Here is a 21,294-nt window from a genome sequence, read left to right as displayed (position 1 = left end):
ATCTCGAGATTTTATTATCTTTTCCGATGTGTCTGCTTTTACCAAGACATAACTTTTCCAACTTGGTTGCCACCGCCAAAATGGTGTCGACTGGTGCGGAACGCACCCTCGCCCCCTACCCAGTGACGCCATTTCTCCAGGATACCTTATTCTTCCCAACAATTTCGATTAATATACTTGAGTAAATGGACTAGGAAATTAAAAAAAGATGAGCCCGGACAACTGAACAGGTTTCCCATGCGAACAGCAGAGGCCTAACACACTATTATAAACCACTAGTAGGCTTACTAATCCTGATCATAATCGCCCTATTTACTTTATAGGTCTAGACTAGATACAGAATATAGAATAACCTATATCTAGATTCTAGATCTAGACTAGATCTAGATTTCTAGACTAGTTCTAGATATAGTCTAGATTTAGATCTACAAATATATTCTTCCTCTAGATCTAGAATAGATCTAGAACTAGAATCTAGAACCTGAATCTAGAGCTAGATTCTAGAACTAGAATCTAGAACCTGAATCTAGAGCTAGAATCTAGACTAGATCTAAAATTGAAATCTAGACTAGAACTAGATTTCTAGACTAAGTATTGATGACATTAAAATTTAAAATAATATTGTCTTTATTAATGATTAACATTTTGCGATATCTAAAGAGGTTTTCGCAAATGAATAAAAAAAATATTTTGTTGGCGCTATTTTGTCGGCGCTATTTTGTCCGCGTTATTTTTGTCGGCGCTATTTTATCTGCGCTTTTTTGTCGGGGAAAACCAATATCAAGAGAATAAAAAACAATGTCAACTCGCAGTTCACACTGCACTAAGCGTAACTTAACATCACTATATCTGTTATTTTATATCAACAGAGTGTCCAGGGCACTGCACTAACGACTTCTGTGACTCTAATGGAACGTGTATCATCGGATGTACAACGACTGATTACTCTGGCAGACGATGCACACTAAGTACACTCTTTGAAACAATACGCTCTTGTCTTCTGCTTTGTTATTGTCCAGATGTGTCAAAGACTCTTGAAAACAATACGCTCTTGTCTCAGCTTTGTAATTGTCGTGATGTGTCAAAGACTCTTGAAAACAATACGCTCTTCTCGTCTGCTTTGTAATTGTCGTGATGTGTCAAAGACTCTTGAAAACAATACGCTCTTGTCTTCTGCTTTGTTATTGTCCAGATGTGTCAATGACTCTTGAAAACAATACGCTCTTGTCTTCTGCTTTGTTATTGTCCAGATGTGTCAATGACTCTTGAAAACAATACGCTCTTGTCTTCTGCTTTGTTATTGTCCAGATGTGTCAATGACTCTTGAAAACAATACGCTCTTGTCTTCTGCTTTGTAATTGTCGTGATGTGTCAAAGACTCTTGAATCAATACGCTCTTGTCTTCTGCTTTGTAATTGTCGTGATGTGTCAAAGACTCTTGAATCAATACGCTCTTGTCTTCTGCTTTGTAATTGTCGTAATGTGTCAAAGACTCTTGAAAACAATACGCTCTTGTCTTCTGCTTTGTAATTGTCGTGATGTGTCAAAGACTCTTGAAAACAATACGCTCTTGTCTTCTGCTTTGTAATTGTCGTGATGTGTCAAAGACTCTTGAAAATCTAGGCCAGGGAGGCCTGTCTTAGCATATGTTTTGTCCTGGAATGATCAAGTAGCAGAGCCAGCTTAACAGCCAACTAGGCAGCCGCCTAGGGCCTCCGATTAGAGGGGTCTTCGCATAAATTTAGACAATTTTTTTTAGAGAAGAAATAGCAAAACTTGTCCTTAATTTTATTGCTGGAGTACATTAGGTTTTTAATAAATTTCGTTATTTTAGTGTGTTTTTTTTCGCTGTTATTTTTTTATGTTTGTATTTCGTTTGGAGCCACCAAATTCATTTCGCTTAGGGCCTCCAATGATCTCAGTCCGGCCCTGCAAGCAGATGTAACTTTGTTACATCCTTATTTCCGCTGGTCCATATTTCAAAAGCTAGAGGCGAGGTAGAAGGCCGAGCACACCGGGGACCGAGCTATTGTTCCAAGTATACGAAGAATAATATCTGGTTTGTTTTCTTCCACGGCAAGTGGGGGAATTAGTGAATAATCAATTAATCAGGGCCATTGTAAATATATAATAGATTATTTAGATTATCTTAAAGAGTAGTAAAGTTCCCCTTTCAGACCTTTTAATCTATAGGCAAATGATATAAAAATCATCTGCTTCTGTGGCTTACGGTAAACGAGGGTGTCATGTGGCCATCATAATGACCAACCTCCTTTACTTTTCCCCAACTAATGTCAGAGCTGGGTGGATTTGGAGGCACCCAAAGATCCCGAAATTAAAACTCCCAGTCTTAACCAGGATTTGAACCCAGGACCTCCAGCTCAGTAGCCAAGCGCTTTACGGCTCAGCCACCTCCATCTTAAAGAATACTTCAATTGATTTCAAAACTTGTTACGACTAATACATTGAATTAAATAAACATTTTTTTCCCTCTTAGACAAAAAATTACGATATTGTAGCCCAATTTGCTTGAAAGATGACGCCGACTGCGAGTGTAACTCTTGTGTTGATGGAATGTACGGCCCTAATTGCTCGCTAGGTAAGACCAATGTTAAACATAAACAAAATACATAACATCTAAACCAAAAAAAAACTTTACTGCCAATTGAAGACAGTCAAGACACGCAAGTATAATCAAAGCCTAGATCTAGATTAAACATGCCTCATATTTACTCTCAGAATTCGTTGCATTTTTAGTTTTATATTTCTAATAGGCTTACATGCCAATTATGATCTATTCTTAGACGTTACTATAAATAGAAGATAGGCGTAATAAAAATCAGGCCTCCGTCAGTCGTAGAGCGACTATGGTTCATCTCTAACAAGCGAGATGAAAGCCTGGGCATTGTTTATGGTCGGAACTATGTCGCCCTAATAGCAGTTCCCCCTTCTCCTTGCGATGTGACCAAAGGAACGGAATATCCGATATAGTCAGTAGCGCCGCAGGCTCTGCCAGGCTGTAGCACAGTGTGCTTAGGGTCACCAGCTCCTGATTTTTTTCCTCAGGGTTGTCTCCTGAAGAATTTCCTGTGTTTGGGTATAGCCGCAAGGCAGCGGAGGTTTGGATCTAGAGTTTTCCTTCTCCTAGATGGGTAGTCAACCAAGGCTAAAAGCTCCTCCTGTCTGAAGCTTACTTGTTTAGGCGCATACGACACTGTTCCGCAAGGTTGTTTACGCCGGAAGTGGTAATGGTTTTAAGCCCATCATTACCTATAAAATGCTTTTAATGGAACGCGTCTCAGATAGCCTCTGACAACCAGTCCAATTCCTGGCCTTCATTAGAAATTTCACAAAGTATTTTTATGTTTTTAAGATATTTTTATGTTGTTTTTTTTTTTTTTTTTTTAAGCATTAGCTCCCTTAGTTCTAAATTTATCTTCTTAAACTCTTTCTGCAGCAAAGACACTGATAAGGTTAATACGTAATGAATGGCAACGTCGAATGTCGTTAAGTTAGATCTCTACTCCAGAAACTACAGCCGGCCTCTCTCTAAAGATGCCTAGAGTATTCTGTGTTTACTTTCATTACTTCTTAAATCCTAGTCTAGTTTTTAATAGTCGGGTCACTGTTGCTAAGTCAAACACTTTTCCCTTTTGAAGAAATCCATAACTTTTCGCGCCTATTCCAAACCGTGTCATAATAATATACATAAATTGACAAAAAAAAAAAAAAAAAAGAAGAAGAAAATTTTAACAAACGAAAAATCTCGCCTCCCTCTTTTGTCTGTTGATAATTAAGGAAAGCTAACTTTGTTTATGGACAGATTAGAATTATTATAAAATGTATACGTAATTACTTACGCCTTTAGTATTTGTCTAGAGTGTCCCGAGCTATGCGGTGGAAACCATAGCTGTCAACAGGAAACAGGCGAATGCAATTCTTGTGTTCAAGGCCGTTTCATGTATGACTGTTCAGAAGGTAAGCTGGCCTGGTTAAGCACAACTTAATTGCAAATCGGGTATAACAAGAAAAAAGAACTTAGCAGACAGTCAAATCTGTTATGCCAAACATCCGGAAGTTATACCCAAACATGGGAAGGCTTCTGGCGTCAACACAGAGAAAAACAAGAAAAACCTAAAAAAAAAATACTTTAAAAAAAAAAAAGAGAGAAGAAAACAAAGCGTATATTAGATGTAATTGTATCAATTAGTTTGGCTCAGTCATCTAAAATGTGTACGATGGACCATGGGCGTAGCCAGGAGTTTTTTTCTCCATAATTATATATATATATATCATTTCTCTCTCTCCCCCCCCCCCCCCGTGGCTACGCAAATGATATATATATATATTGTAATAATTTAAGTGAGGCAACTCAACGAGTTACATCGATATTTATTGACAAGACATCACAGGTACATTAACAACATCTATCTTAGGCACAGTCTCTCCATAGTGGCTCTCTACTTGGGTGGAAATCGTGTGTCTCCTCATGTCAACATCCTGTTCTAGTTTGGTTACTAGAAGTGCGCTAGCCTGGATGGTGGTGCGCATGGAAAAGTCATAACAATATATATATATATATATATATATATATATATATATATATATAAACCCTACAACGTTGAGATTTTGTACCACCTGATGTTTCAAACTAAAGCCTTAATGAATATACTAATTGCAATATTAAATGTCTGAACGTAACCATTTGAGAAGTTGCACTGCAAAGACTTTCTTCCAAGCCAATAATAGTCCAATAGTTTTACACAAATGATGTATAACATGACTTGAGCTGTGGTTTTTCTACACTGTTAGGGGACTTTCTAATTCTAATCACCCTCTACAATTACATGTAGAACTAACAGAAGACAAACGCAACTCTTCAGATTAATAGCCTTTACCCGATCGTTCATTTTCGTAATTACAAAAATATTTCCAAAATGACTTCGGGTATATATCCATCCTTAGGAAATTATTTAACCAAGCGAGGCTCGGTAACTTTGTACTATTTCTTATAAAGATTTTATAGACTTCACTGTATGCATGTGTACAGTTATCGATACTATATCAAACTTATCGGAATGACTTTGAGGACAGGTAGACCTAGAATTGGATGTCCATCATCCAATTTGAATAACGGGCCGAGTGTGTTGTTATCCTCTGCTTCGTTTGAAACCCGGACCGCCCCTGAACACTACTTAATTGTTGTTTTAAATTATATTCCACTAAATCCACTGATATGCATACCAAGATATTTTTGTTTCTCTTTTAAAAACAAAGTTAACTATGTTTATTGTAAATGTAGGTAGTAAATATGACAGAAATTATCTAATTTTTTTTCTTGACAAAAAAAAAGGTACCCTTCATTTCTTGTTTTTTTTTTTACTATTAACTCTTTCTCTCCGAACTGACGATACCAACGTTGATTCCACCAGAATGTGGTAAATAATTACGGAGAGAAAGAGTTAATAGTGAATAGTTGTAAAAATGGTGTATTTTAAAGAAAAAAAAACTGCTTGCATAGTTGCATTTTAAAAATTCATTTTTTCGCTTTAAGAAAAATAAATTTGCTGTTGCATCAGAACTTTGAAAGGTCTAAAATACCATGATGTCGAATTTTCTAGTTTACGAGATCTAAAAGGAACGGACGGACGGACAGACCGCACTAAACTAATAGCGGTTATTCCTCTTTCGGGGGCCATCAAAAAGCGCTGTTTTGTAGAGACAAGAGGACGATCGTATTAGCTAGAATGATTTAATTCCTTATAAATAGCAAATCATTTGAAATAATGGTACACAGTGTCAGAAATTATCAATGACGTGTACTTTCAAGAGTTTTGCTACATTTCATACTATTTTTTCTTACATTACTTGCAAAATATACTTAATATGTTTCTTTACAAAGCATATAGCAACTCATTGCGTCTGTCTGTCTGTCTGTCTGACACACATTTTGTACACGTTATTTCTCCTACTTCCTATTCTCGAATCAAGTCACAACTTTGGACAATTATTATTATTATAGCTTTTATATAGCACTTCTTTCATGCTTATAGCATGCTCAGAGCGCTTTAGTCCAATCTCATTTGTGGACCAGTGGGGGGGGGGAGGGGGTATCTAAGAGTTGGTTTTCCGTGCTGCGTTTAGGCGCTCAGTAAACACAACTCTGCCCTAGTCGGGTGTCGAGCCTTGAGCCCCCTTGTAGTTAGTCAAAACAAGCCAAGTTCAAGCGCACTAATAATTATACATTATTAAAAAAACAACACCAAATTATTCATTAATTAGTTGTTATTTAATTAACTGTGTTTGATAGAGTAATAATGAAATAAATGTTACAATATTGATACACACACACGCGCACACACACACACATATATATATATATATATATAGTGTGTGAATGAAGTATATTTGTATGTGTATCAGTGGCGTCACTGGGGTGAGTGTCACGCGGTGCGGTCAGCTCAGGGTGTCACCCCCCCGCCCCCCCCCCCCCACACACACATTTAAAAAAAACAACTTTTTTTTTCGTTGGTTTATCGCGCTGTAATACATTTAGTTTGCAATTACCTACGTTATTTGATTGTTCAACATAAAACTATTCAATGAGTGTCTATTAAATTTTACAATTTGGTTTGTTAATTACAATTTATTTACAACTCACTGGGTTTACGTAGTCATGTGAAACTTGATCCTAAATCTATGGTTCAATTTTGGCAACAATGCATCTTTAAAGTAAATTACACCTTTTTTTTTTGTCTGGATTTCAAACTTGAAAACCCATCATTAATTTGAAGTGAATGTCTGTAACGATCTCATTTTTTAATCAAATTCCTCTTTGTGAAAGTGTCGTGTGAGCCTTGGTCTCAAAAAGTTCTTAGTTTTTAAATTTATATTCAAGTAGATGGAAAGAAAGGTCTTAGCGGCATAGGAATCAGGCACTGTTCATTTTTTCATTTTCTTCAAAAATAAATGTTGGTGCCTTTAGATCTCTTCTCAGTCAGGGTATTTCTGTTGGGATGTCGCTTTTTCAAAAAAGTATCCCAAAGTGCATTTTTTAAAAACTTGGGTGTCACCTCCCAATCGGGTGTCACCCAGTGCGGACCGCACCCCCGCACCATCCTAGTGACGCCACTGATGTGTATGCAGAGGCGTGGTGTGGGGGAGGGGGGGGAAAGAGGGGGCACAAGGCAAAGAGGCGCCACCCTCAGGGGGGGGCTCCATGCGCAAAGAGGCGCCAAAAAAAAATAAAATAAAATTATGTAGATATTCTAATAAGGTAATCTATTCTGAGTTATTTGTATTATATCATTGTTAAATATTTTTTATTAATAAGCCTATATTTCTACGCGATGTGAATGCAAAATGGGGGAGGGGGGAGGAGCGGGGACGCCAATTAAGTTATTTTGCCCGGGTACATTTTACTCAGTATGCTCACATACGTGTGTATGTACAGTTCTGCTGCTTATATAAGCTTTGTAGTTCTTTTTCAAGCTAGTTTATTTATTCTGATTGAACTAGAATGCAGTCCAACATGTGAAGACAGGACATGCAATATATACTATGGGGAATGCACTTACGGTTGTCTCCCTGGACACTATGGCTTACACTGTGATCAACGTGAGTTTCAGTTTCCATGGTCATAGACTGTCATATATAAAACATCTAAATCAGGGGTTCTCAACCTGTGGGTCGCGACCCCCTTGGTTGTCGATTGACGATTTGCCGAGTTGAGAACCGCTGATCTAAATCAATTGATAGACGCATGAATTCTAAGTTACTAACGTATTGCCAGACAGTTAACTTACTGCAAGACAGCTAACTTACTGCATGATATCTAGCTTACTGCCAAACAGCCAAACTACTGCAGGACAGCTAACTTACTGCCAAACAGCCAACCTACTGCAGGACAGCTAACTTACTGCATGGCATCTAACTTACGACAGGACAGCTAAGTTACTGTCAGACACCTAACCTACTGCAAGACAGCATACTATTGGAGGACAGCTAGCCTACTTCAGGACATCGAATTTACTATAGGACAGCTAACTAGCTGCATGACAGCTAACGTACTGAAGGACAGCTAACTTTGTGCCAGACAGCTAACTTACTGCAGGACAGCTTACGTATTGAAGGACAGGTAACTTTCTAAAGGACAGGTAACTTACTGAAGGACAGGTAACTTACTAAAGGACAGGTAACTTTCTAAAGGACAGGTAACTTACTGAAGGACAGGTAACTTACTGAAGGACAGGTAACTTACTGCAGGACAGCTTACGTATTGAAGGACAGGTAACTTTCTAAAGGACAGGTAACTTACTGAAGGACAGGTAACTTACTGAAGGACAGGTAACTTACTGAAGGACAGGTAACTTACTGCAGGACAGCTTACATATTGAAGGACAGGTAACTTTCTAAAGGACAGGTAACTTACTGAAGGACAGGTAACTTACTGAAGGACAGGTTACTTACTGAAGGACAGGTAACTTACTGAAGGACAGCTAACTTACTGTCAGGCAGCTTACTTACTACCAGACAGTTCACTTACTGAAGGACAGCTAACTTACTGAGGGACAGCTAACTTACTGCAAGCCACTAAATTAGAGCAGAACTAATTATAGATAACGTATTATTGGATAGCTTACTTATTATTAATTGAAAACAAAAATTACTTTAAAAGCTTTTAAAAGTATTTTTGTTTTACTCAAATTTTCTGCTAGGGAGTGTAATATTCAAGTTTAAGCCGATTTTTTGTCTTTAAATGCTTTAAAACATTAACTATTTCTAAGCACCCAGTATTACCATTATTTGGGATGCTTTACGAATTGTTTAGCTAACATCTGTCAGAATCAATCAGCAAGCCTATTTCAATATGTTACCAGCCTGTCTTGGAAACTGCAGTGAATATGAAATCTGCAACAGATCATCAGGTGAATGCTTGGATTATTGCCCAAATGGGTTTTTCGGTATCCATTGTGAACAGAGTAAGTTTAATTTCAATATAGACCTAACTTTTTAGAATACCTCTATTTAAGTCAGTCCATCATTAAACCTGCATCCAGGAACCTGGATCCAGCAGGAACCTGGACAGCTGATCTCAAAAACGGCTCTAACGATTTTCCTATACATTTAACAGTTGAAGTATATCGATAAGAAAAGAATTACTAGCTCGTTGGCCACACATGGGAAAAGTTGGCTTGAAAACTTTAAAAAAAAATACATGACGTAGTTAGCCTTAGTGACAGTAATAATAATAATAATCATATTTATTGTCCGTATGGAAATTTGTCTTACAATTTGTGCATTACACCAAACAAAAAACGTTATAACTATAAGAAACCAAAGTGTACATTCACACCAGACGCACTCATAATTTACATGTGACAAAGTTTATATCAGATTGTTCCTATTTAATGATTTGATTAGTGTACCGAAATTATACGATAGCAGGGTAAATAAAAAATTGCTTCGATTTTATTGAAAGAGTATCTAAGCTTTACTAATATTTATTTTACCTAAATCTAATATAGACGCATGCGGGGTATAGGCGCGTGGGGGGTTATAGGCGTGTGCGGGGTATAGGCATGCGCAAAAACACGGTACACATTTATCGGTTCCTACTTGGCCCGGACTTTGAGGTACGGTGCTGACACTTTGGTGAGTCTTAGGAAACAATCTTGCAAGAACGCTGCTGCTCCGAGAGCTGCGGGGTAACGTATCTGCACTGTGACTCGACCTTTATGGGAGCTACCGAGGCACTACGCCGATTAGCAGAATTTCTCGCCAGGGCACTACAGTAGGCATAAGCCTTTATGTCCTGTTACCAATCAGTGTTTGTCTTAAGTTCTCTTGAAGATTAGTTTTCAGTTAATATGCAAAAGAATTAAAGTTTCCCTTTCAGCTAGCTATCGAAATGGCAGTTGATGTAAAGGTCTCTGTTTCTATGGCCAACGGTTAACGAGGGTGTCATGTGGCCAGCATAAGGACCAACCGCCTTTACTTTCCCCAACTAATGTCAGGTACCAATTGGAGCTAGGTTGGCTCAAAGGCGCCCAAAGATCACGAAATTTAAAATCCCAGCCTTCACCAGCATTCGAACCCGAAACCCCGGTTCGGAAGCCAGGCGCTTTACCGCTCAGCCACCGCACCCCTTTAAAGTGTATCACAGGGAATAATATTACTTGCTATTCTTGCATCAAACAGGTTCTGGTAGATTTGTAGCCAACATTAAGTTTCATATTTGTATGCATTGAAGTATAAAATTTGTTTTTCGTATATTGATGTCAGTAAAAGTAAAGTGCCCTTTCCTGTCCACGTGATCTATTGGGTAAATGTAAAAATCATCTTGTTTTGACCAAGTATTAACAAGGGTGTCATGTCCCCAGTACAAAGATCAACTGTCTTTGCTTTACCCAAGTCATGTTAAAATGTCAGCTACCCATTATAGTTCGTTCGACTCGGGGGCAATCCTAAAAATTCATGATGTCCTAAAATCACGGCCTTTAACGACATTCAAACCCCATACCCATCGGTACGGAACCCAATCACTTTACCACTCTGCCACCATGCTCATTTTCCATGAATTTTAAATGCTTCTAAATATCAAAGCTTCTAAATGTCAAAGCTTCTAACTGTCAAAGCTTCTAAATGTTAAAGCTTCTAACTGTCAAAGCTTCTAACTGTCAAAGCTTCTAAATGTCAAAGCTTCTAACTGTCAAAGCTTCTAAATGTCAAAGCTTCTAAATGTCAAAGCTTCTAACTGTCAAAGCTTCTAACTGTCAAAGCTTCTAAATGTTAAAGCTTCTAACTGTCAAAGCTTCTAAATGTCAAAGCTTCTAAATGTCAAAGCTTCTAAATGTCAAAGCTTCTAACTGTCAAAGGTTCTAAATGTCAAAGCTTCTAAATGTTAAAGCTTCTAACTGTCAAAGCTTCTAAATGTCAAAGCTTCTAACCGTCAAAGCTTCTAACCGTCAGACCTTCTAAAAGTCAAAGCTTCTAACCGTCAGACCTTCTAAAAGCCAAAGCTTCCAAACGTCAAAGCTTATACACTTAAAACTTCTAAACGTCAAAGCTTCTAAACGTCAAAGCTTCTAAACGTCAGACCTTCTAAAAGCCAAAGCTTCCAAACGTCAAAGCTTATACACTTAAAACTTCTAAACGTCAAAGCTTCTAAACGTCAAAGCTTCTAAACGTCAGACCTTCTAAAAGCCAAAGCTTCCAAACGTCAAAGCTTATACACTTAAAACTTCTAAACGACAAAGCTTCTAAACGTCAAAGCTTCTAAACGTCAGACCTTCTAAAAGCCAAAGCTTCCAAACGTCAAAGCTTATACAGTTTAAACTTCTAAACGTCAAAGCTTCTAAAAGCCAAAACTTCTAAACGTCAAAGCTTCTAAACGTCAAAGCTAAGTTTATTTTTTTTTTATTAGTTGATCGAAAGGACAATTGACTTCTCAAAATGTCTCTTATTTGAATACGTCCACAGAATGTAGTCCAAACTGTGCTGGCAATGGGACGTGTTTGAAGCTGACAGGAGAATGTGAAGAAGGATGTAAAGCTCGATTTACCGCATTAAATTGTTCCTCGAGTGAGTGTAAATCCCGATTGCATTCAATCTTTGAATGTTGACTCTTATTATTACAAAGCTTATATCAACTAACCCTGTCTGTCTGACCATAAGCTTACACACGCTATTTCTCCGACACCCAATCTCGGATGAAGCTGACATTTTGTACAATTATCTCTTTTACCTGACAACACAAGAATCGATTAAAAAAATAATAAATAAATTGACTGCAGGTAATAAATTACTTTGTTTGCTATCTCAAACAAGGGAAACAATTTGTACGTGACTGAAAAGGTCGTATAAGCTGAATTAGTCCCCTTTATAGATAGTCATCTGAGGCTTAATGGAACATTAACATGAAATAGAGATAATAGATAACTATACAATCTTCCATATTCACAGACTCTTAGCTAGCAGAGTGGTTACCGCGTTGACTTGAGAAGCCTGAGAAGGCTTTAGCTCTTAAGTTCGAATTAAGGTCGTTCCCTTATTTTTTCTTCTTAAATACTTTTACAAAGCGATCACCCATATTCCCCGTTCTTTCTCCCCCCATCCCTCTCCTACTGGTCCAGACAAGTAATAGGATCACACTACCTCAGCGGTTGAGAACCCCTGCACTAGCTTATTAAGAAAGTTGAAATCATGAAATTGCGCTAAACAAAAGAATTGTTAAAAGAATATTACTAAGCACACATATTTATTATAGTTAGTCTAGATCTATTACAAATTTAATTACATGACTGATCTAAACTGATACACTTAATCCAAGCTTTTGTTGTTGTTTTTTTTTTAGTTTTTTTTTTATGTATATTGCTTGTACCTGTTTCGAAACGCAATTAGGGCTTCCGAAACCATGGAGACTAAAAAAAATCATATCTACTAAATCATATACAGATAAACACATACACTCACATTGATCACCACGCAAAAGACCACAAAACAAAGCTTTTTTGTTTTCTCTGCACAGGATGTAGTCCCAACTGTGCTGGTAATGGATCCTGTCATAGTCTGACTCGGCATTGTGATGAAGGATGCAAGCCTTATTTTTTCACCCAATCGTGCGCTAAAAGTGAGCTCGAATAGAAATAGAACTAACGTCTTACTTTCTTAATATTGCAAATCTCCTGGACCAGAAAAAGAACTAACTATTTACTTTCTTAATATTGTAAATCTCATATTTACTTTCTCTTCTAGCCTTCACATTCGTACACACATGGACACCCCTTCCCATTCCCACAACCACCCCTTAATACACTTAATATATCTATTACAACTACTTCCTGTGAAATTCAATCTGGTGTATTATATGTTGTCTCCTGTTCCAACTGAGCACCCTCTACAATGTCGCCAAATGGGAGGTTTGGCATAAGATGCAATAATCTTTAAATCTAAAGAAACAGCCGAAACATATTAAAAAAAAGAAAGCAAATTATCAGTTATGATACAAAAAAAAACCCCACTCTTGATTCCTCTCCAGGATGCAGTCCCTTTTGCTTCAATAATACCCAATGTGACACTCTTACTGGCGTTTGCCGCGCAGGTTGTAAGGAAGGCTTCTTTGGTCCTAACTGCTTCAAAAGTAAGTGGATGTATATAACTAAAGGCACAAAGTGATATTCTCAATCGATGTATGTACCCGGTGGTGCTCTGTCAAGAAACTGGGCAGTACTAATTTCCCAAAGTGCTCTGTCAAGAAACTGGGCAGTACTAATTTCCCAAAGTGCTCTGTCAAGAAACTGGACAGTACTAATACCCATAGTGCTCTGCCAAGAAACTGGACAGTACTAATTTCCAATCGTGCTCTGTCAAAAAAACTGGCAGTACTAATTTCCCGAAATGCTCTGTCGAGAAACTGGACAGTACTAATTCCCCATAGTGCTTTGTCAAGAAACTGGGCAGTACTAATTCCCCATAGTGCTCTGTCAAGAAAGTGGGCAGTATTAATTCCCCATAGTGCTCTGTCAAGACACTGGGCAGTACTAATTCCCCGTAGTGCTTTGTCAAAAAACTGGAAGTACTAATTCCCCATAGTGCTCTGTCAAGAAACTGGGCAGTACTAATTCCCCATAGTGCTTTGTCAAAAAATTGGCAGTACTAATTTCCCGAAGTGCTCTGTCAAGAAACTGGACAGTACTAATTCCACATAGTGCTCTGCCAAGAAACTGGACACTATCAATTCCTCGTAGTGCTCTGTCAAAAAAACTGGCGGTACTAATTCTCCATAGTGCTCTGTCAAGAAACTGCCCAGTACTAATTCCCCGAAGTGCTCTGTCAAGAAACTGGCCACTACTAATTCCCCATAGTGCTCTGTCAAGAAACTGGACAGTACTAATTCCCCGAAGTGCTCTCTAAAGAAACTGGCCACTACTAATTCCCCATATTGCTCTGTCAAGAAACTGCCCAGTACTAATTCTCCATAGTGCTCTGTCAAGAAACTGCTAAGTACTAATTCCCCATAGTGCTCTGTCAAGAAACTGCCCAGTACTAATTCCCCGAAGTGCTCTGTCAAGAAACTGCCCAGTACTAGTTCCCCGAAGTGCTCTGTCAAGAAACTGCCTAGTACTAGTTCCCCAAAGTGCTCTGTCAAGAATTTGGACAGTACTAATTCCCCGTAGTGCTCTGTCAAGAAACCGGGCAGTACTAATATCTCTTAGTGCTCTGGCACTATATATTGTCTGCAAAATAATGTCCACTCTAAATGACTGACCCCCCCCCCACTTTCACCCTCAGCTGGTTTATTGGATACAAGAGGTACCTGGACATGCCATTGCAATGACGGGAAGTATAACCGTTCCAATCCTGTATGTGACTGGAACATGTGTATCGTTGGATGGTTCGGAGAACGCTGTAACTTCAGTAAGTAACCTTTTTTGGAACATGTGTATCATTGGATGGTTCGGAGAACGCTGTAACTTCAGTATGTAACCTTTTTTGGAACATGTGTATCGTTGGCTGGTTGGGAGAACGCTGTAACTTCAGTATGTAACCTTTTTTGGAACATGTGTATCGTTGGCTGGTTGGGAGAACGCTGTAACTTCAGTAAGTGACCTTTTTTGGAACATGTGTATCGTTGGCTGGTTGGGAGAACGCTGTAACTTCAGTAAGTAACCTTTTTTTGGAACATGTGTATCGTTGGCTGGTTATGAGAACGCTGTAACTTCAGTAAGTAACCTTTTTTGGAACATACGTATCGTTGGCTGGTTTGGAGAACGCTGTAACTTCAGTAAGTAACCTTTTTTGGAACATACGTATCGTTGGCTGGTTTGGAGAACGCTGTAACTTCAGTAAGTAACCTATTTTGGAACATGTGTATTGTTGGCTGGTTCAGAGAACGCTGTAACTTCAGTAAGTAACCTTTTTTTCTTTACAACCTGTACAGCTTTGTCTATTAATTGTGCAGAATGTCAACTTGATCCGACATTGGGTGTGGGAGAAATCACGTGTACAAAATGTGTACCAGACAGACGGAGGGAGTTGATAGAAGCTATGTGGAAATATGTCCAATCGTATTTAATTTATTATTGTTATCCTAGATCTATTGCGAATGAATTGCTTGCTTTATTTAAAGAAATTGTCACATAAACCAATTTTTACTTTTTCTTACATATATCTTGTACTAACGTTTACTATGTCTTTAATATGTTTAACATATGTTTCGTATGTTCCTTAAGAATGGAAGATAATTTACTTCCTAGTCTAAAACTCCCGCAGGACGAACGGGGGAAGGCAGCGGGCAGGGTTTGAACCTAGGACCACTGAGAAGTCCGAATGACAGTCCAGCGTGCATACCGCACGACTAGGCAGACATCCTATCTCCTAACTGACGAAAACAGAAGTGCTTAGTTCATTAACGCAGAAGTCTCAATCCATCCAAATGATGGCTGCCACCTTGTTGTCTGGACTGTTTATCGATGGTCATGGTGGTCCCGAGTTCGAACTTGTCTACCGCCATCCAGCGCCATAAGGGTCGCGGTGGCTGAGTGGTTAAGCGCATGGCTTCCAACCCTTGGGGCCTGGGTTCAAACCTCTGTGAAGACTTGTATTTTGAATTTCGGGATTTTTAGGGCGCCTCCTTGAGTCCCTCCAACTCTAATGGGTGCCTGACTTTAGTTTATGAAAGTTAAGACTGTTTGTCGTTGTGCTGGCCACATGACATCCTGCACTTCAATCATTGGCCAATGAAACAATTGACCTTAACATCATCGCCCCTGTAGATCGCAAGGTCTGGAAGGATAACCTTATTTTACTTTGTTTTATCCAGCGCCGTCCTGCTAGAGGTTTGGGCTAGGATGTGTTAATCTGAAGAAACATTAGAAACACGGGCTTTTTTTTTTTTTTTATAAAGAAACTATTTTAAGTTTTTCATGTCTCCACGAACGAGTCCACCATAGATATAAGCGCGTGCGTTCCATAACGAGCTTGCGTTGACAAGATGGCCTTGACATAACTCTCGTCTGCTGAACCCAACGGACAATGTTGAGACACTACCTATTGTTCAACGCTGTGCTTGATCGGATTCGGCCATTGGCCTCCTTCAGTCGAAGAACGACTATGGTTCATCTCGCACACTTCTTCATGTGGCTGTGGAGCCCTATTTAGGAGAGACACTCCCGTCCACAAATACCGCAGGTTAAGGTGGCTTTTGCTAGGGTGTCAGAGGAGCTGTCCATTTTTCGCATTGTCCGTTTTTCTTCCAGGACTGAGGCCCATGTTCTTTCGCTATCCATAGCTTTCTTGGTCACTGATTGATTCACTGATTCATTGATCGGATACCTATACCGAAAGGCGGAAAGTCCGCATGCCAAAAGCGAAAGTAAGCTGCTTTCCACATGTGCGATACGGACCAGCTCTGGTATCAGCATGCCTCATCTGGCACAGCGGAAAACAGCTGTTAGCAAATAAAGACAGTGTTTGGTGTAATGCACAAATTGTAAGACAAATTTCCATACGGACAATAAAGATTATTATTATTATAATTATTATTATAATTAAACGTCCGCTCCAGACACGTTTTATACTTCACCAAAGAATATTACGACATCAACTCTGAGGAGTCACGGTATTCAGGGCCGGCCCTAACAATAGCGTGGCTCTATGTGAAACGACTAGAGCGGGTCTGGGTAGGGATAAGGATAATAATTGAATAATTATTAGAAAATAAATCTACCTTTGCTTTACATTTTTATTAAATGAAAGCGAACAATGTCTTTTTTTTTTAATCGTGCGTAGGATTGGTGTTTTCGGTAATGATTGACACCCCAAATTGACAATTTTGTCTATTTTTCAGCAGATTTTTATGATGTTTTTTTTAGAAGATTTTAATAATTTCCAACGATTTCCAGGACTTTTTCGCATATTTTGCAATTTCAGGAGATTCCCAGCACCTCATGGAAAATCAGGAGGCCGCGGAACCCTGTCATAAGTTATAATGGTTTAATTTCATAATTTACACCTACATCTAACACGAGGCCTATGGAAGTGCGGACCCACTGCGGTTGCATAGGTTGTAGTGAGTTATGGCCGGCCTTGACGGTAGTCAGCAGACATGCTACATTCACCCTTCATCTTTGGAGTCGCGGTCAATTCTTTACTAACATTATTCTGTGACAAGTCGATTTGCCGTTGTCGTGGACATATGACACCCTTAATAATGATCATAATTTAAACTCTTTCTCTCCTAATTGACGATACCATCGTTGTAATGACCTCATTAAATATATATTAATGTTTGATTTTATAAACTTTACTCTGTGTTATATAGAAAGAATATGTATTCCCCTTTAACCCTATACCGAATAAAACACTTTCTGATAACAAACGAGAAAGTTATTCAAAAATGTTATAACAGGGTAAAATACTAATGAAAAAAGGAATTCCGTCGGAACGTGGAAAATAATTACGGAGAGAAAGAGTTAACATTTCCCTCCTGCTGTCCCCACGTACACCTCAACCTAAAAAATTAACCCCTTCCAGCTAAGTCATTCATCGCCGAATGGACCTCATTCACCGAAACGATCGGTCACGTGATAACCATTGATAAAACAGCGGGAAAAAACAACAACTATCACGTGATAAACATTGATTCGAGTCAGGTCGTACATTGTATATAGGGACGTATGTGGTGTTTACGATTGGTGAATGAGGTCTATTGGGAGCAGTGGTCGTTCTGTATTCTCACCCCCTCTCCTCCCCCCCCCCCCCAAACACTGTCTTGTTGTTGTATTTACAGTTGATCTGGCCGCCTCGTCTCGAATCCCGATCGTGAATTTAATGGACAACAATGACAGCACGTGCTACACAACCAACGGGGAGGACGTGGTAGCCAAATGGGCCACCGGGAAAACAATCTCCTGGGTCAGACTGATCTTTGATGAGAAAGGTCAGTGGTTCATCCATAATCCTTTTTTTTTTTTTTTTGTTTTTGTTTTATAATGTTTTTGTTTTTCTTTGTAGAGAGCTGGTGGTGGCTACTGAAAGACTAGTTTCACCTATTAATTTTATTTGTTTAGTTGGGTTTTTTCCCCAATAGTTTTCTAGGTTGAAGGATAACAACTCAACGAAATAGGAAGGTTATATAACGGATGTTTAGTTATAAGATGAATAATTGGTATAAGATCACAATAGAAAACGGGGGACTGTTAGTAGTGAGTTCACTTCCGCCTGTACATTGTACACTGAATCTAGTTCTACCACTACCTTAAACAAGGAGTCTAGTTCTGCCACTACCTTGTACAAGGAGTCTAGTTCTGCCACTACCTTGTACAAGGAGTCTAGTTCTACCACTACCTTGTACAAAGAGTCTAGTTCTACCACTACCTTGTACAAGGAGTCTAGTTCTACCACTACCTTGTACAAGGAGTCTAGTTCTACCACTACCTTGTACAAAGAGTCTAGTTCTACCACTACCTTGTACAAGGAGTCTAGTTCTACCACTACCTTGGACAAGGAGTCTAGTTCTACCACTACCTTGTACAAGGAGTCTAGTTCTACCACTACCTTGTACAAAGAGTCTAGTTCTACCACTACCTTGTACAAAGAGTCTAGTTCTGCCACTACCTTGTACAAGGAAACTAGTTCTACCACTACCTTGTACAAGGAGTCTAGTTCTACCACTACCTTGTACAAAGAGTCTAGTTCTACCACTACCTTGTACAAGGAGTCTAGTTCTACCACTACCTTGGACAAGGAGTCTAGTTCTACCACTACCTTGTACAAGGAGTCTAGTTCTACCACTACCTTGTACAAAGAGTCTAGTTCTACCACTACCTTGGACAAGGAGTCTAGTTCTACCACTACCTTGTACAAGGAGTCTAGTTCTACCACTACCTTGTACAAAGAGTCTAGTTCTACCACTACCTTGTACAAGGAGTCTAGTTCTACCACTACCTTGTACAAAGAGTCTAGTTCTACCACTACCTTGTACAAAGAGTCTAGTTCTGCCACTACCTTGTACAAGGAGTCTAGTTCTACCACTACCTTGTACAAGGAGTCTAGTTCTACCACTACCTTGTACAAGAGTCTAGTTCTACCACTACCTTGTACAAGGAGTCTAGTTCTACCACTAGCTTGTACAAGGAGTCTAGTTCTACCACTACCTTGTACAAGGAGTCTAGTTCTACCACTACCTTGTACAAAGAGTCTAGTTCTACCACTACCTTGGACAAGGAGTCTAGTTCTACCACTACCTTGTACAAGAGTCTAGTTCTACCACTACCTCGTACAAAGAGTCTAGTTCTACCACTACCTTGTACAAGAGTCTAGTTCTACCACTACCTCGTACAAAGAGTCTAGTTCTACCACTACCTTGTACAGAGAGTCTAGTTCTACCACTACCTTGTACAAGGAGTCTAGTTCTACCACTACCTTGTACAAGGAGTCTAGTTCTACCACTACCTTGTACAAGAGTCTAGTTCTACCACTACCTCGTACAAAGAGTCTAGTTCTACCACTACCTTGTACAAAGAGTCTAGTTCTACCACTACCTTGTACAGAGAGTCTAGTTCTACCACTACCTTGTACAAAGAGTCTAGTTCTACCACTACCTTGTACAAAAGTCTAGTTCTACCACTACCTTGTACAAGGAGTCTAGTTCTACCACTACCTTGTACAAGGAGTCTAGTTCTACCACTACCTTGTACAAGGAGTCTAGTTCTACCACTACCTTGTACAAGGAGTCTAGTTCTACCACTACCTTGTACAAGAGTCTAGTTCTACCACTACCTTGTACAAGAGTCTAGTTCTACCACTACCTTGTACAAGAGTCTAGTTCTACCACTACCTTGTACAAGGAGTCTAGTTCTACCACTACCTTGTACAAGGAGTCTAGTTCTACCACTACCTTGGACAAGGAGTCTAGTTCTACCACTACCTTGTACAAGAGTCTAGTTCTACCACTACCTTGTACAAAGAGTCTAGTTCTACCACTACCTTGTACAAGAGTCTAGTTCTACCACTACCTTGTACAAGAGTCTAGTTCTACCACTACCTTGTACAAGAGTCTAGTTCTACCACTACCTTGTACAAGAGTCTAGTTCTACCACTACCTTGTACAGAGAGTCTAGTTCTACCACTACCTTGTACAAAGAGTCTAGTTCTACCACTACCTTGTACAAAGAGTCTAGTTCTACCACTACCTTGTACAAGAGTCTAGTTCTACCACTACCTTGTACAAGAGTCTAGTTCTACCACTACCTTGTACAGAGAGTCTAGTTCTACCACTACCTTGTACAAGAGTCTAGTTCTACCACTACCTTGTACAAGAGTCTAGTTCTACCACTACCTTGTACAAGAGTCTAGTTCTACCACTACCTTGTACAAAGAGTCTAGTTCTACCACTACCTTGTACAAGAGTCTAGTTCTACCACTACCTTGTACAAGAGTCTAGTTCTACCACTACCTTGTACAAGAGTCTAGTTCTACCACTACCTTGTACAAGAGTCTAGTTCTACCACTACCTTGTACAAGAGTCTAGTTCTACCACTACCTTGTACAGAGAGTCTAGTTCTACCACTACCTTGTACAAAGAGTCTAGTTCTACCACTACCTTGTACAAAGAGTCTAGTTCTACCACTACCTTGTACAAGAGTCTAGTTCTACCACTACCTTGTACAAGAGTCTAGTTCTACCACTACCTTGTACAGAGAGTCTAGTTCTACCATTACCTTGTACAAAGAGTCTAGTCCTACCACTACCTTGTACAAAGAGTCTAGTTCTACCACTACCTTGTACAAGAGTCTAGTTCTACCACTACCTTGTACAAGAGTCTAGTTCTACCACTACCTTGTACAGAGAGTCTAGTTCTACCACTACCTTGTACAGAGAGTCTAGTTCTACCACTACCTTGTACAAAGAGTCTAGTTCTACCACTACCTTGTACAAAGAGTCTAGTTCTACCACTACCTTGTACAAGAGTCTAGTTCTACCACTACCTTGTACAAAGAGTCTAGTTCTACCACTACCTTGTACAGAGAGTCTAGTTCTACCACTACCTTGGACAAGGAGTCTAGTTCTACCACTACCTTGTACAAAGAGTCTAGTTCTACCACTACCTTGTACAGAGAGTCTAGTTCTACCACTACCTTGTACAAAGAGTCTAGTTCTACCACTACCTTGTACAGAGAGTCTAGTTCTACCACTACCTTGTACAAAGAGTCTAGTTCTACCACTACCTTGTACAAGAGTCTAGTTCTACCACTACCTTGTACAAAGAGTCTAGTTCTACCACTACCTTGT

At 39.2% G+C, this 21,294-nt stretch overlaps 1 protein-coding gene across 8 annotated transcripts in view; it reads left to right on the top strand.

Annotated features, from left to right (window-relative positions):
• Positions 1-21,294, top strand: part of LOC106055368 (neurogenic locus notch homolog protein 1-like) — a 61,686-nt gene that overhangs the window by 17,752 nt on the left and 22,640 nt on the right. For all 8 annotated transcript variants that reach the window (XM_056041451.1, XM_056041453.1, XM_056041452.1 and 5 more), the window contains 10 exons: positions 870-968; positions 2,498-2,599; positions 3,880-3,978; positions 7,519-7,617; positions 8,880-8,981; positions 11,482-11,583; positions 12,530-12,631; positions 13,040-13,141; positions 14,293-14,418; positions 17,792-17,941. In XM_056041451.1, the coding sequence (XP_055897426.1) occupies positions 870-968; positions 2,498-2,599; positions 3,880-3,978; positions 7,519-7,617; positions 8,880-8,981; positions 11,482-11,583; positions 12,530-12,631; positions 13,040-13,141; positions 14,293-14,418; positions 17,792-17,941 (1,083 nt within the window). The remainder of the gene's footprint in view (positions 1-869; positions 969-2,497; positions 2,600-3,879; positions 3,979-7,518; positions 7,618-8,879; positions 8,982-11,481; positions 11,584-12,529; positions 12,632-13,039; positions 13,142-14,292; positions 14,419-17,791; positions 17,942-21,294) is intronic.

Source organism: Biomphalaria glabrata, chromosome 9 (genome assembly GCF_947242115.1).
Source record: "Biomphalaria glabrata chromosome 9, xgBioGlab47.1, whole genome shotgun sequence".
In the NCBI taxonomy this organism is placed as follows: domain Eukaryota; kingdom Metazoa; phylum Mollusca; class Gastropoda; family Planorbidae; genus Biomphalaria; species Biomphalaria glabrata.
Note: the sequence above shows the minus strand (reverse complement) of the source record. Positions and strands in the feature narration are given on the sequence as shown.